Below are 14,399 nucleotides of genomic sequence, written 5' to 3'. Positions count from 1 at the left end.
TTACAGGGGATTTATTGTTTGTTTTTTGTTTTTTTACCTTGGTATCGAATTTGGTATCGAGAATCGTGGAAATTCACTGGTATTGTTATCGACTACAAGATTTGTGGTACCGTGACATCCCTATATGATATCGTTATCTTCACTCTAGCTTGAAAACTCAGCCCGCAACAATCTCTGATTTCTGGCAATTGGCTAAAAACAAGCCTTCTCTAGTCAGTAGAAGGCCACAGTTTAGTCTTTGTTGTGGCTAAAAAATTGACATCCATAGGAAAGTTGCTACAGATCTACAGATGAATTCCTATACCTGATATGTTATGATCCCCTAAAGTTAGGCTCAATACGAGATGAATACATCCCTTATTGTTGTTACCTTCGCGGCTGCCAGATAAGTGAGATTCAGCTCTTCTTTGTTTGGGAGGGGAGAGGGAGACACTCTACTGAGTCCACTTTTCTACTTCAAAATATCAGAAATCCCTTCCTTGTGCATTTAAAAACTAAATGACAAATCATGTTATCTCTCGTATATGACTGCAAGTGTTTGATAGGATCATAATGGAACAGGAAAAGAAAGAATTTTCCTCTGCTAGCCAATCCAAATGATCAGTGTATTTTGATATACTGACATAGCTGGATGCTCTTCATCACTCCACCCCTCTTTCTGTATCTCTCTCTCCGTGCAGGACGGCTCTCGCATCGCAGGGTCCAGCATTTAATGGTGTGTGTAAATGTTTTTCCCGCGCCAAAGGCCATGGCTTCATCACGCCAGTCGACGGGGGCAGCGACATCTTTGTCCACATCTCAGAGTAAGTGTGTGTGCATGTGCCGTGAGGATGAATTGAGGATAATTTGACGCATGTAAGCATCCTGGGGAGTGCATGTGGGGGGGTTAAATGTAAAGTGTATTGCTGTCCTTCAAAATATGGAAGAAAGAGGACAGTATTCTGGAAAAAAATCTGTTTTAACAACGTCAACAATTGGTTTGAATGCGTGCACACACACACACACACACACACACACACACACACACACTCAGTACTTCAGTGAGGTTATGCTGTTGGTGAAGTTTGACGATTAGTGTGTGTTTTTCCCCATTGTCTCTGATGGGGTGTGTGAGAGGGCTGCTTTTAATCACTGACCTCAAACTATGTCAAGGTCTGCGTAGGAGTAGAGGGAAACACACACACACACACACACACACACACACACACACACATAGGACTGGCAGGAGTGTGTAGGAGGGCAACAGAATATCTGATGACCTTCAACACGGTGCCTTTGTTATCACCCACAGGCTTAAAACACATAGACATCAGCAGTGTATGCACATACACACACTTAAAACACATGTAACACAGCAGTATAGTGTATACTGTAAAACAGTACGCCATGAAATAGTTCATAGTGTCCGTTTCTCTCTTTCTTACTTCAAAAATGTGCAATTAGACTTGTTCAGTGTCACATGTGTTTTTTATGTTTTTGAGCTCCTTGACTTTAATTTGAATGCCCACTGGAAGTGGAGAGTGTAGCTGAAGCCCTCTGCTTGGTGAGAGCCTATAGCCTCTATATATGTAGGGTGCTGTTTATCTGTATGAAGGTCTGAGGACCAAATTATCATCAACAATATGAGGACAAGTGATAGACAGTGTTCTTTGTCTTCTTTTCAAACCCTGTGTATGAAAAGATTTTCCATCTGTTTCACAATAAAAGAAGATTTTTAACCGTATCTCTTTTTATTAATCGAAACAAAGAAGGTAGCTGGAAATGACTTAGCCTTGCTCAATTTTTTTTATCAATCACCATCCTCCAAATGTTTAGAAGAGTCTTTGCTCTGTGACTGGAAGGCACAAACTGGGACTAATGGCAGTATTGTGAGTTGAATAGACATTTAAGCCAGAGGTATACTTGCTTATAAGTACGCGAGTGCATCACAGCTGCCTCGTGTATCGTGCGTCCATTTGGAGCATTGGTTGTGCACGTCCTCAGAAATTAACGCTATGTGTCTGCAATGTTGCAATGCGCACATGGACGGTTGGGGCAGTGTAGGAGAACAAGTAGAAACATACTTGCGTCTGCTTGAGTTAGGAGCCTTACATACCATCTACGATGGTGCCACTGTCGGTTCTTCTGCTGTGATCTCAGAATTAACAAAACTAGTGCAGTGCCCACTTAGAACGGGCTGAATGACTGGCCTGTGGAGTTGCTACTTGCAGCTTTCTCAAGAACTGCTTAAACAAACAACTTGGGTCCTTAGCAATACACCTGCTATGACAGAGTTGCATCACACACCCAAGTCGAGGCTGCTCGCGGTCAGACCTCGGTGAAACACACTCTGGTTCACAGGAAAAAACACACCCAGGTTGCGGTTACTCACGGTCAGAAACATCGGTGAAATACACTTAGCAGAGGTAATTTCCAAATAGGCGTATTACTCGCTTGCTTTGACATAACCACCTCGGCTATAAAGTAGAGCATGGATTTAATTAGCGGAGGTATTTAGCTAGCAGTAACGTTGTTAGTGTTATAAGTTAGTATCAAGTCTGACAGCGAGGTATACAGTCCGTAGAAGAATGCAATCACTTCGTGGGAGCTGGGAGCTCACAAAGTGATTGTAGTCGCTCTCAATACAGTCTTACTCATGGGGGAAAACACACCCAAGTTGCACAAGTAGTACCGGCTGCAACATTGGTGAAATACACTTAGCAGAGGTATTCATTCCCAAATAGGCATCTTAGTCGCTTGCGTTGACATAACCACCACGGTTCTAAAGCAGAGTATGGATTTCATGAATGGAGGTATTTTGCCGGCGGTAATGTTATAAGTTAGAATGGCAAAAACTCAATTTGAGTTGCAATGGCAGAGTGCCGCTGTTCCAGTAGGCTATCCACTTGTACTCGTTGACTCCAAGGAAGTGAAGAAAAGTTTAGTTATATTTTTATCCAGCGTACATGTAGGGTTAGCAGGCTATATCCAGGATCCAGCAGTTAATATGCCGCGGTCTGCCCGCTGCGGACGACATGTTGGACTCCGTCTGCAGAGCCCTGAACCCCTGCCTCCACTGGTGAATGCAGTGCTGTTTGCTTGTTTATTCAAAGTTTATTGATATTGAAAGTGTCGCGTGTCCAAAGTGCACCAAATTCAACAAAGCACTCCATGGGGTCCCCAGCAATACACCAGCCACGTGTGAATTAGATCGGATGAACGGTTCTCGAGATATGCGAAGGACACAGACACACAGACACACAGACAAACAGACTGACAGACGGTCTGAGTTCTCTGGTTTGCCCTCTAGTGGAATCCTCCAGTAACACGCATAATACACAGTGGTGTGCAGTCAGGGTAGGCACTGCCTAACCAAGGCTATTAGCAAAAATGAAATTATTCAGTTAATGTTAATGTTTATTTTTTGATTTCAGATACCTTACAATAGGTTTGAATGTGGCAGCATTTGGTGCTTTTCACAGCCTTATAAAAATGACAACATCAACATCACCATCTTCTGGCCAGGCAGAGGCTGCACAAGCTATTCAGCCTTGCGTTGTATGCTAGCCTTGCCTGTGGGTGTCAGTAATGTAGCCGTTGCCAGCACAGAGCAGCTACAGCCCTGCTGTGCCTTTCCCTGTCATATTATCGTAGGGATGTGGGTTTGCGCATGCACAGTCAGTTCCCATATAGTTTGATATGTACGTAAAAAGGCAGATCGCTACGCTGCTTTTGAACGTACTATGCCAGTGCTGCACTTCTACGTTCTCGGTGCTTTCGTGAATTGACACACATCCTCCCGCAGCTAAAACAGTTTTCACAGCTTTCTTCTGAAGAAAAGCGTCAACTTTTAAGTGTCGGGAGACCAACGCCTGACCTAGCGGATCTTCACCAAAGGAAGGGACAGAAAATTGTTCGTACTTTTCAGACCAAGTGGTGCAAAAGGAAGGATTGGCTCTGTGAATGTGCTACACTGAAAAGGCTGTTCTGTTTCCTATGTTTGCTCTGAAAACATTTGAACACAACAGAATCGACCTGGCCTTGGATGAACAACGACGGCGGAGCGTTAGCATCCACAACGAGAAGGTAAAGAAAAACAGAGAAATCCTAAAAATTCTCATAGATGCTGTATGTTTCCTTGGTAAACAGGAGCTAGCTTTCTGTGGGAACAATGAGAGTGCAAGTTCCTCAAACCGGGGGAATTTAATTGTTGCACCTGTTAGCCAGCAAGGAGGCTAATTTAGCCTCCCACTTGGCATCATCTACAGTGTTTTCCGGCAGGTCAGACAGAATCCAAAATGACTTAATTAAAGCGATTGTAGATGTTCTGAAGGAAAACATTAAAGAGGAGCTGAGTGTGGCACAGTTTGTTGCAGTGGAGGAGAATGAAGCCACAGACATCACAAACTGGTGCTGAATAATATCCACAGTGCAGCTACAACGAGAGCTGTATTTACCCTATGCCTGTCAACTGTGCACATATGGTGTAAAACCAGCTGGCGATTATCACAATCTTAGCGATTATATTTTTATTGCTAAAATAGGCCGACTGGCCCACATTATGCATGCATCTTCTTCCATCCAGATCCAGATCAGTACGATTGAATATGTTCCCACCACCGGACAGCACGCAGCCAGGGATCGGATTGGGAACAGAATGTCTGGTTATTAATGTTTAAATATTTCTTTATTTAAAATTTAAAAAAAAAATCTCAAATGCTTGAGGGGGCTTAACTGGGGCTACGCAGTATGTGACGTGGCTCCAGCATCCCCTAGTCCCGGTGTGGCGCCGTGCTCGACAGCCCGTTGTCTACACCAACGTGTGGTTAAAAAGCAAGTACATCTCCGCCCTTACTTGGCAAAGAGACGACTTCACCTGTAATCCTATGTGAAGATATCAGCAGTTGAACTTCAGAACAACTTGTTTGGTGCACAGATTTTGCCATGCAAAGCACAGATGCTTAGACTTCTGTTGGCTGAGAAATAGAACCAGGGCTGAGAAATACAACCAAGGCTGAGAAATAGAACCAGGGCTGAGTAATAGAACCAGGGCTGAGTAATAGAACCACGGCTGAGACATAGAACCATGGCTGAGAAATACAACCAGGGCTGAGAAAAAGAACCACGGCTGAGAAATAGAACCACGGCTGAGAAATAGAACCAGGGCTGAGAAATAGAACCACGGCTGAGAAATAGAACCAGGGCTGAGAAAAAGAACCACGGCTGAGAAATAGAACCACGGCTGAGAATTAGAACCACGGCTGAGAAAAATAACCACGGCTGAGAAATAGAACCACGGCTGAGAAATAGAACCAGGGCTGAGTAATAGAACCACGGCTGAGAAATAGAACCAGGGCTGAGAAATAGAACCACGGCTGAGAAATAGAACCAGGGCTGAGTAATAGAACCACGGCTGAGAAATAGAACCACGGCTGAGAAAAATAACCACGGCTGAGAAATAGAACCAGGGCTGAGACATAGAACCAGGGCTGAGAAATAGAACCACGGCTGAGTAATAGAACCAGGGCTGAGAAATAGAACCACGGCTGAGAAAAAGAACCACGACTGAGAAATAGAGCCAGGGCTGAGAAATAGAACCACGGCTGAGAAAAAGAACCACGGCTGAGAAATAGAACCACGGCTGAGAAATAGAACCAGGGCTGAGAAATAGAACCACGGCTGAGAAATAGAACCATGGCTGAGAAAAAGAACCATGGCTGAGAAATAGAACCACGGCTGAGAAATAGAACCAGGGCTGAGTAATAGAACCACGGCTGAGAAATAGAACCAGGGCTGAGAAATAGAACCAGGGCTGAGTAATAGAACCACGGCTGAGAAATAGAACCACGGCTGAGAAATAGAACCAGGGCTGAGTAATAGAACCACGGCTGAGAAATAGAACCACGGCTGAGAAAAATAACCACGGCTGAGAAATAGAACCACGGCTGAGAAATAGAACCAGGGCTGAGTAATAGAACCAGGGCTGAGTAATAGAACCACGGCTGAGAAATAGAACCAGGGCTGAGACATAGAACCAGGGCTGAGAAATAGAACCACGGCTGAGTAATAGGACCAGGGCTGAGAAATAGAACCACGGCTGAGAAAAAGAACCACGACTGAGAAATAGAGCCAGGGCTGAGAAATAGAACCACGGCTGAGAAATAGAACCACGGCTGAGAAAAAGAACCACGGCTGAGAAATAGAACCAGGGCTGCTTAACCAATAACCGACCCTCGTTAACCGACAACATTTGTGCCTCGTACCAGCTGCAGTGTGTGAGCACAACAGACAACAGAGTCCCCAGTTCACCGTCCGGAGCGTTAACTTAGCAGCTACGATGCTGCGTTCACTGTCTCCAGTTCACCGTCCGGAAGCGTTAACTTAGCAGCTACGATGCTGCGTTCACTGTCTCCAGTTCACCGTCCGGGAGCGTTAACTTAGCAGCTACGATGCTGCGTTCACTGTCTCCAGTTCACCGTCCGGGAGCGTTAACTTAGCAGCTACGATGCTGCGTTCACTGTCTCCAGTTCACCGTCCGGGAGCGTTAACTTAGCAGCTACGATGCTGCGTTCACTGTCTCCAGTTCACCGTCCGGGAGCGTTATCTTAGCAGCTACGATGCTGCGTTCACTGTCTCCAGTTCACCGTCCGGGAGCGTTAACTTAGCAGCTACGATGCTGCGTTCACTGTCTCCAGTTCACCGTTCGGGAGCGTTAATTTAGCAGCTACGATGCTGCGTTCACTGTCTCCAGTTCTAAGTCCGGGAGCGTTAACTTAGCAGCTACGATGCTGCGTTCACTGTCTCCAGTTCTAAGTCCGGAAGCCTTAACTTAGCAGCTACGATGCTGCGTTCACTGTCTCCAGTTCACCGTCCGGGAGCGTTAACTTAGCAGCTACGATGCTGCGTTCACTGTCTCCAGTTCACCGTCCGGGAGCGTTAACTTAGCAGCTACGATGCTGCGTTCACTGTCTCCAGTTCACCGTCTGGGAGCGTTAACTTAGCAGCTACGATGCTGCGTTCACTGTCTCCAGTTCTAAGTCCGGGAGCGTTAACTTAGCAGCTACGATGCTGCGTTCACTGTCTCCAGTTCACCGTCCGGGAGCGTTAACTTAGCAGCTACGATGCTGCGTTCACTGTCTCCAGTTCACCGTCCGGGAGCGTTAACTTAGCAGCTACGATGCTGCGTTCACTGTCTCCAGTTCACTGTCCGGGAGCGTTAACTTAGCAGCTACGATGCTGCGTGTAGTGTCGCGGACATGCAGCCACTTTCCCAGTAAAAGTCTCCACCGCACATTTAGTTTAGTTTAGCAGGTTGTCAGCTGTGTGTCTGCCCGGATCAAAGATAGTGATTCGCCGATAAACAGTGTGTGTGTTTGTGCTCCGTTAGCAGCTCTAGCATTGCCGAAGGCTTCTTGCTCGCCGCCACACACATACAGTCTGTCAGCACGACGTAACTTTAACGAGTATCCGTGTGTGTGTTGGCGGTGAGTGTGAGGTTGTTGGTGGTGTTCTAGCTGTGAACGTAGGTGTAGCAGTGTGTGTACAGTTTATATGTCGGTGAATAAATTCTACGAAACTACAACTCCTCCGCTCCGCTCAAGCGAGCCAGAGACCAGAGCCGACTTCCTGTACCCTGCAACTCCGGCTCCGCCTCTTAAGGTGGGCTGTTAAGGTGACCAGCTTTTCTCCTTAAAGAGACGAGCCGCTCCTTTGAGCCGCTCAGCTTTTGAATTAATTATCAACATTTCTTTTAACCGTTTTAACCGATAGCGTTAATCGTTTAAAATGCTTAATGTCGGTTAACGGTTAAACAGTTAATTATGGACATCCCTAAAGGAAAGGAAATAATAACAATTCCCTGCGGCTGCAACATTTAAAGCGACGCACCATTCTGCCGTTCATGAAACCAAAAAACATGCTTATCTTGCATATTATTTTCATACAGTCATATACTCATTGGGATTCATGTTTAATATGAGTGGACAGTGACAACCATTTTCTTTCACTTTATTTTTAATTAATAGTTTATTTATTTCGAACATGTAACAAATACCTCAGTAAAAAACAAGAATAACAAATCAAATGAACAGTAACCTGTCAATAAACAAATAATCAACATAAATAAATATTACAGGTCCAAAAAGGAGTTGGAAGAAGTATATGGTATGGTCCATAACTCCAACAATGAATTCAACATTTATCATATATTCTTTTATTTATTTCAGGTCCGACCTTGGTAATGAGATGATATTTTTCACCGGTTGTCCTCGTTTAAGGTCAGATGATCCTTTATTATCTGTTGATGGAGTGTTCCAGCAGCAGGAGGACCTGTGGTATCTCTCCTTACACACCGCAGGTGAAGCAGTCTGTCACTGTAAGAGCTATTTAACGCACGTGGCAAACTTCTGCCTTTTGTAGTCCATCTTCAGAACATTGTAGTTTCACCACAGCAGACCTGCATGCCACCGTCGCATCATAACTACAGAGCATATTGAAGTGCAGTCAGATTCTCTGAACACCAAGGTTGTCTTATCCTGAGTCCTTCTGAATTCTCCTTCTCATCTTTCCTTGACCTCATGACGTTTCCCATCGAGGTCAAGGACAAGTGGTTAGAAGAAGACGTTAGGAAGTCATTTCGTTGACTTTTTGACAGCCCATATCCTTTTTATTCATCAGTGTTGTCATTATCCTGAATCAAGACAGTGTCTTTTTTGAAAAACAGTATCTAAATTCCCCCAAACATGTACGGTAGGTCCAGCACCAAGAGGAGACAAACAAATTCAGTACATTAGCATGACGGGCCCGACTACCGCTTTGCTTTCACTGTTTCATAATGTGACTGTCAAATCTCTTTTCCTTCCTCCCCTCTCCTCCAGCATCGAGGGCGAGTATGTGCCGATGGAAGGCGACGAGGTGAGCTACAAAATGTTCCCCATCCCCCCCAAAAACATGAAGATGCAGGCGGTGGAGGTGACCATAACCCACCTGAAACCGGGAACCAAACACGAGACCTGGGCAGGACGCGTCGTCAGCAGCTGAGCACTGACACCCGCAGGGGGGTGGCGGGGGTCAAAGAGGCCAAGGCGGTTGGGAAGGGAGATGTAGAAGAAATTAGGAGGGATGGGCTGCAGTATTGGATGGGGAGAACTGACAATGAGGGTTGTTAGCGTGCACTGACACCAGAGGGGAACCCAGGTAATGCTACGAGTTTAGCACTCAGAGAGAGCTGGGATACAGAGAAGACATGGCTGATGCTGGAGTAGTAAAGGTTTAAATCAGAGGGAAATATGAATGATGTCATCGTTTACTCCTGTTGACATGTGGGAGGTTTCCTCTGCACTACCTGGGGAAGGAGTAACTCTACTTTGGTTTGAATAGATATATAGTTACGGTAGAGATGTTTATCATAGAAAGACTTGTAACATTAGGTTTCTTGCTTAGATTTGTAGACCCCGTGTTGACATTTGATGGTGCTTTGTTTGAACTTGTACATCATTTGGTGAGGAAATTCATTTCAGCTGCAATTCTTCATTTTCCTGGAAAACTTCTTTTGGAAGAGTTCAATTGAGCTCAGCAGCATTTGAGAATAAAGCTGGCGTGGTGACAGGAGGCAGCGCTCCATGTCCTTTTGTCCAGCAGCACCGCGGGTTATTTTCCAGGTATCCTGTGTGTGCCTACTGCTACCCGGTGAACTTCCAGCTCTGTTTGTGCCTTCTTCTACCAATCTATCATCTGTATTTGATCATGTGTGGGTGGCTATACGAGTGAATTAAAGCATTTTCAACCGGTACATCTTAGTGGAATCTGATTTTTTTTACTTAAAGAAGACTTATTCTTATTTTCATGTTCATACTTGTATTTTGGGTTTCTACTAGAACATGTTTAAATGATTTAATGTTCAAAAAACACTCAACTTTTCTCATACCGCACCTCATTTGAACCCTGTTTGAGCTCAAGGCATTTAAAGGGTTAAAATTCTGAAATGAATGAATATTTGGTAGTTATGATCAGGACTGAAGTTGGTTAAAATATTTATCTCAGTGAAAGTGGAAAATTACATTATTAGGCCCATATAATTTGACACTTTTCCTCACAAGCAACTTTTTTGCAGGGATGCATAAGATAAGATAGATAAGATATTCCTTTAAGGAATATAAGGGTTAGTTCCTCACAAATTCAACATTTTGGAGGAATGTAAATGTTTTTTGAATTACAGGTAATATGAGCTTATGCATGACACCTTGTCACAAAATTGTGATTGTATTAACTTTGCTTCCCTGAAATTCCGTGTCATCTGTGATGCAGTGGACAGATAAAGCTCAATCTGCTGCCCTCTTCTGTCCACAGGTGTTTACTACACAGTTCAAAGGTCATGCTGTTTCTTCTGCTCACAGTCATCCATCATTTTCATTACAAGGATAAAAAGTATTACATCGTGCAGGGTCTATTTTGTTAGATAAAAGTTCTATATTACTATACAAATAATATGTAATGTGCAAATAATAATAAATCAACTTCCTTAATACTAACATAACTTTTAATACCATTATTGATACTTTTAAAGAATAATAATCCGTATAAATATGTGTATTCCCTCTGGGTTTGTGGAGTTGTATTGTTCCTGTTCTTTAGATTATTTTCAGTTTAATTGTCTTATTTTGAAATTATATCACCAGAAATAGATTATTTGCTGTCATGTTGGCGATGAACTCACACTGTTGGTAACTGTAATAATTACATTAATAAAGAGCTGTGAAGGGGATTTTACTGATATTAGCACTGTGTATTAGCATGAATTGAAATGAGTGTTGCAGTTCCTCCCTGTGACCACTAGAGGTCAGTGGACACTCATTATTAAGACACTCATGTCAACAGTCTGCCTAGTGTCTTGGATCATTTCTGAGGGAGACTTGTAGCATTTTGTACTTTTTTGAGCCCATATTCCACCGATGCAATGAGCCCTTCACAACACTGAAAGAGAGAGCTGTATTTTGTTCTCTGTTTTAAAACGTACTGCACCTATGCACTGTGGTGGAAGAAGTACTCTGATCTTTTACTTATTACTTATTTAGTAAAAGTCGCAATACTACAGTGTAGAAATCCTCTGTTACAAGTAAAAGCCCTACATTCAAAATCTTACTAAAGTAAAAGTACAAATATAAAAAACGAGTATCAGCATCAAATTATACTTAAAAGTATGAAAAGTAAAAGTAGGCTATTCATTATGCAGAAAGGCCCATTTAAGAATCGTGTATATTATATTACTGGATTCTAATTATTGATGCATTAATGTGTACATTACTGTAATGTTGCAGCTGGTGAATGTGGGACTAATTTGAATTGCTTTATATATTGATGGGTAGCTTAATTCATTATAATACATCATATTAGTTGATTTATATTTTCTATTATTAATCTGAATCTGTACAGTAACTAAAGTTATCAAACACATTTAGTGGAGCAAAAAGTGCAATATGTGTCTCTACATTGTAGTGGAGTTGAAGTAGAAAGTAGCATAAAATGGAAATACTCAAGTAAAGTACAAGTACCTCAAAATTGTACTTAAGTAGAGTACTTGAGTAAATGCACTTAGTTACATTACACCATGCAGCAGGCAAAGTGGTGACGGCAAGTCAAACTATTTCTCTTGGTTATTTGCTTTTGTTGACTTTAGTCATGTTAACAGAGTCTCCAAAAGTAGAATGGGAGCCAGAGCCTTCAGCTATCAAGCTCCTCTTCTGTGGAACCAGCTCCCAGTTTCAGTCCGGGAGGCAGACACCGTCTCCACATTTAAAGGGACAATTTGTAACTTTCAGAAATGCTTCTTAACAGCGACACCTGTGGCCGTGAAATCAACGAAAGTCAGCGTCGAGCTCGCGCTTGCTCGCTCTAAATATACCTGAACGAGCATCGCTCAAAACAGTGAGGTGACACACGTCAGCTAAAACCACAATATCACTCTATATTTCAGCTGCTTGGCAGTAATGTTAGCTGACCAGACGAAGGTCTCTCCATGAACATGATTTAGATCTGATCTTAGTGTTGGCTTTTCCTGCCTCTGCACAGGCTGATGCAGCGGGGCTCTGCAGCGTGTCTCCCTGCTCTCTCCGCCCGCAGCTGGAGAGAGCAGAGGAGACACCGGCACCCGGTAGGTAATGAGACGATAGCGTTACTCGCTGATGAGCTACGTCACTTCACAAGACACGGGAAACCTCTGTTGGTCTGGAGGAGCTGCAGCAGTTATTTCTGCACAAACGTCCACTGTACATTCACTAGATATTCTCAGAGCTACTAACTCTTCTGCAGTGTGGAGTGAGCGCGCGTTCATGTATAGAGGTGGTGCGAGCTGAACGAGAACGCGCGCGCTCTCTGAGTGATGGCAAGCAGGCAGAGGAGGAGAGGCAGCGGCCACACGCGAACGCGCATATGCGAACGCGCATGTGTGACGACCCGCTACATTTATACGCTTAAAAAGTTACAAATAGTCCCTCTAAGAGTAGGCTAAAGATTTTCCTCTTTGATAAAGCTTATAGTTAGGGCTGTCTTTGACCAGCCCCTAGTTAAGCTGCTATAGGCCTACACTGCCGGGGGACTTCCTATGACACACTGAGCTCCTCTCTCCTTCTGTATGTATTCATGTCCCATTCATTGTTACTAACTTCATTCCTTCCCGGGAGTCCTTGTGCCTCCTTGTCCCGCAGGTAACCATGGAGCGGGGTTACACCTGGAGCGAGGTTATACCTGGAGCAGGGGTACACTTGGAGCGGGGTTTCACCTGGATCTGGATGTCACCTGGATTGTGGCTGCATCTGCTGCCGCTTCTGCTGCCTGCTTGACACCAACTGCTACCATCATTAATTAATTCCGTCTGTACAAGGGACTACCAAGGCTAACGAGGGACTACCAAGGCTAACGAGGGACAACCAAGGCTTAGTGACAAAGTGGCAGCCTGGAGAATGAGACTTCTCGGTCACTGCCAAAGACATCAAGAACTCCCAGCAAGCATGCTGTGCTGCGGGAACCAACGCACGAGCATCGATCACAGGGACGTCCCACACCAACATACATGGACATACTGAGGAGAGATGCTGGACAGTGCTGGCGAGCTAGCCAGATGTATGGTGGACTGAGACAGCTGGAAGCTCCGCTTGAAAGCCCCTCTGAGGACGACCCAATGACATCAATTCCGATAGTTGTATTATTACTCTTTTACATCACCACTATTGGTTTTGTGTTATTAGTCCCACTTGTGTTAGTTATTACAGCTGCTAGGCTACTATTGTGGCTGCTTCCCTCTCTCTTTCTCTCTCTCTCTCTCTCTCTCTCTCTCTCTCTCTCTCTTTTTCTCTCTCTCTCTCTATCCCGGTTTTGCTCCAGGTTTCTTCCCACTAATCGGGGAGTTTTCCTGGCCACAGCGCGCTTGGTGGATCTTGTTGGGTCTCTAAACTATGGTGTACGGTCTAAGACCTGCTCTATATATAAAGCGTCTTGAGACAACTTCTGTTGTGATTTGACGCTATATAAAAATAAATTGAATTGAATTGAACATGGTGTACCACTTCTGTTAGTTTCACATATTTATTTACACAGAAAAACAACAGTTGTTAATAATGTCAGTTTGAATTTAATGAGAATACATTTTTCAGTGACACTGGTGCAATAGTCTATTAGTTTAGTTAAATGTGTGAGAACACAGTTTATCTGAGTATTTTAAAAAGTCAAACCTCAAATCTAAAGCTAAATATATAGCACAGCTAGCAGGATATTAAATGTTTAGGCCTGTCCAGTGATGAAAAGTATCGAAGCACATTTACTCCAATACATAGACCTAAATGCAATTTTTAGGTACTTTAGATTAGATTAGATCTCCTTTATTGTACAGGTACAACAAAATTGAGTTTGCAACTCCCCATCACATACACAGTGCATAAAAAGACAATCCACAAATACAGGGTACTATATAAAGACAGTTATGAGGTTAGTGACCAGTGTCGTATGTGCAAACTATCATAAAGGGCAGTAGAGGTGAAGAAGGTGTTGAGTTACTTTACTTGAGTATTTCCATTTTCTACCACTTCATACTATAACTCCACTTCATTGAAGAGCTGAATATGGTACTTTTTACTCCTCTACATTTGTTTTACAGCTTTAGTTACTGGTTACTTTTCATATTAACCCCTTAACATTCACGCCGCTATTCTGTCTTTTAAAGGCTCAGTTTTAGAGCTGTGTCAATGGCATCATGTGAAACTAGAAACCATAAGGAACCCATTGGTCATGCTAGCTTGTCGGGAAGAACGCTGAATAACGCTACAAAATTAGGCTAAATTTTAGCGAGGAAAAACTGTCATGGCCATTTTCAAAGGGGCCCCTTGACCTCTGACCTCCAGATCAGTGAATGTAAATGGGTTCTATGGGTA

The 14,399-nt window shown here is 43.6% G+C and overlaps 1 protein-coding gene across 1 annotated transcript in view; it reads left to right on the top strand.

The window, feature by feature from the left end:
* carhsp1 (calcium regulated heat stable protein 1) overlaps window positions 1-9,769 on the top strand; it is a 51,266-nt gene extending 41,497 nt beyond the window's left edge. The window contains exons 4-5 of the mRNA XM_037792198.1: window positions 681-803; window positions 8,856-9,769. Coding sequence (XP_037648126.1) covers window positions 681-803; window positions 8,856-9,018 — 286 coding nt within the window. The 3' untranslated portion in view covers window positions 9,019-9,769. The remainder of the gene's footprint in view (window positions 1-680; window positions 804-8,855) is intronic.
* Window positions 9,770-14,399: the final 4,630 nt, after the last annotated feature.

The sequence above is a fragment of the Sebastes umbrosus genome, chromosome 14 (genome assembly GCF_015220745.1).
Source record: "Sebastes umbrosus isolate fSebUmb1 chromosome 14, fSebUmb1.pri, whole genome shotgun sequence".
NCBI lineage: Eukaryota > Metazoa > Chordata > Actinopteri > Perciformes > Sebastidae > Sebastes > Sebastes umbrosus.
The sequence above is the reverse complement of the archived record's forward strand: the minus strand, read 5'-3'. Positions and strand labels throughout refer to the sequence as shown.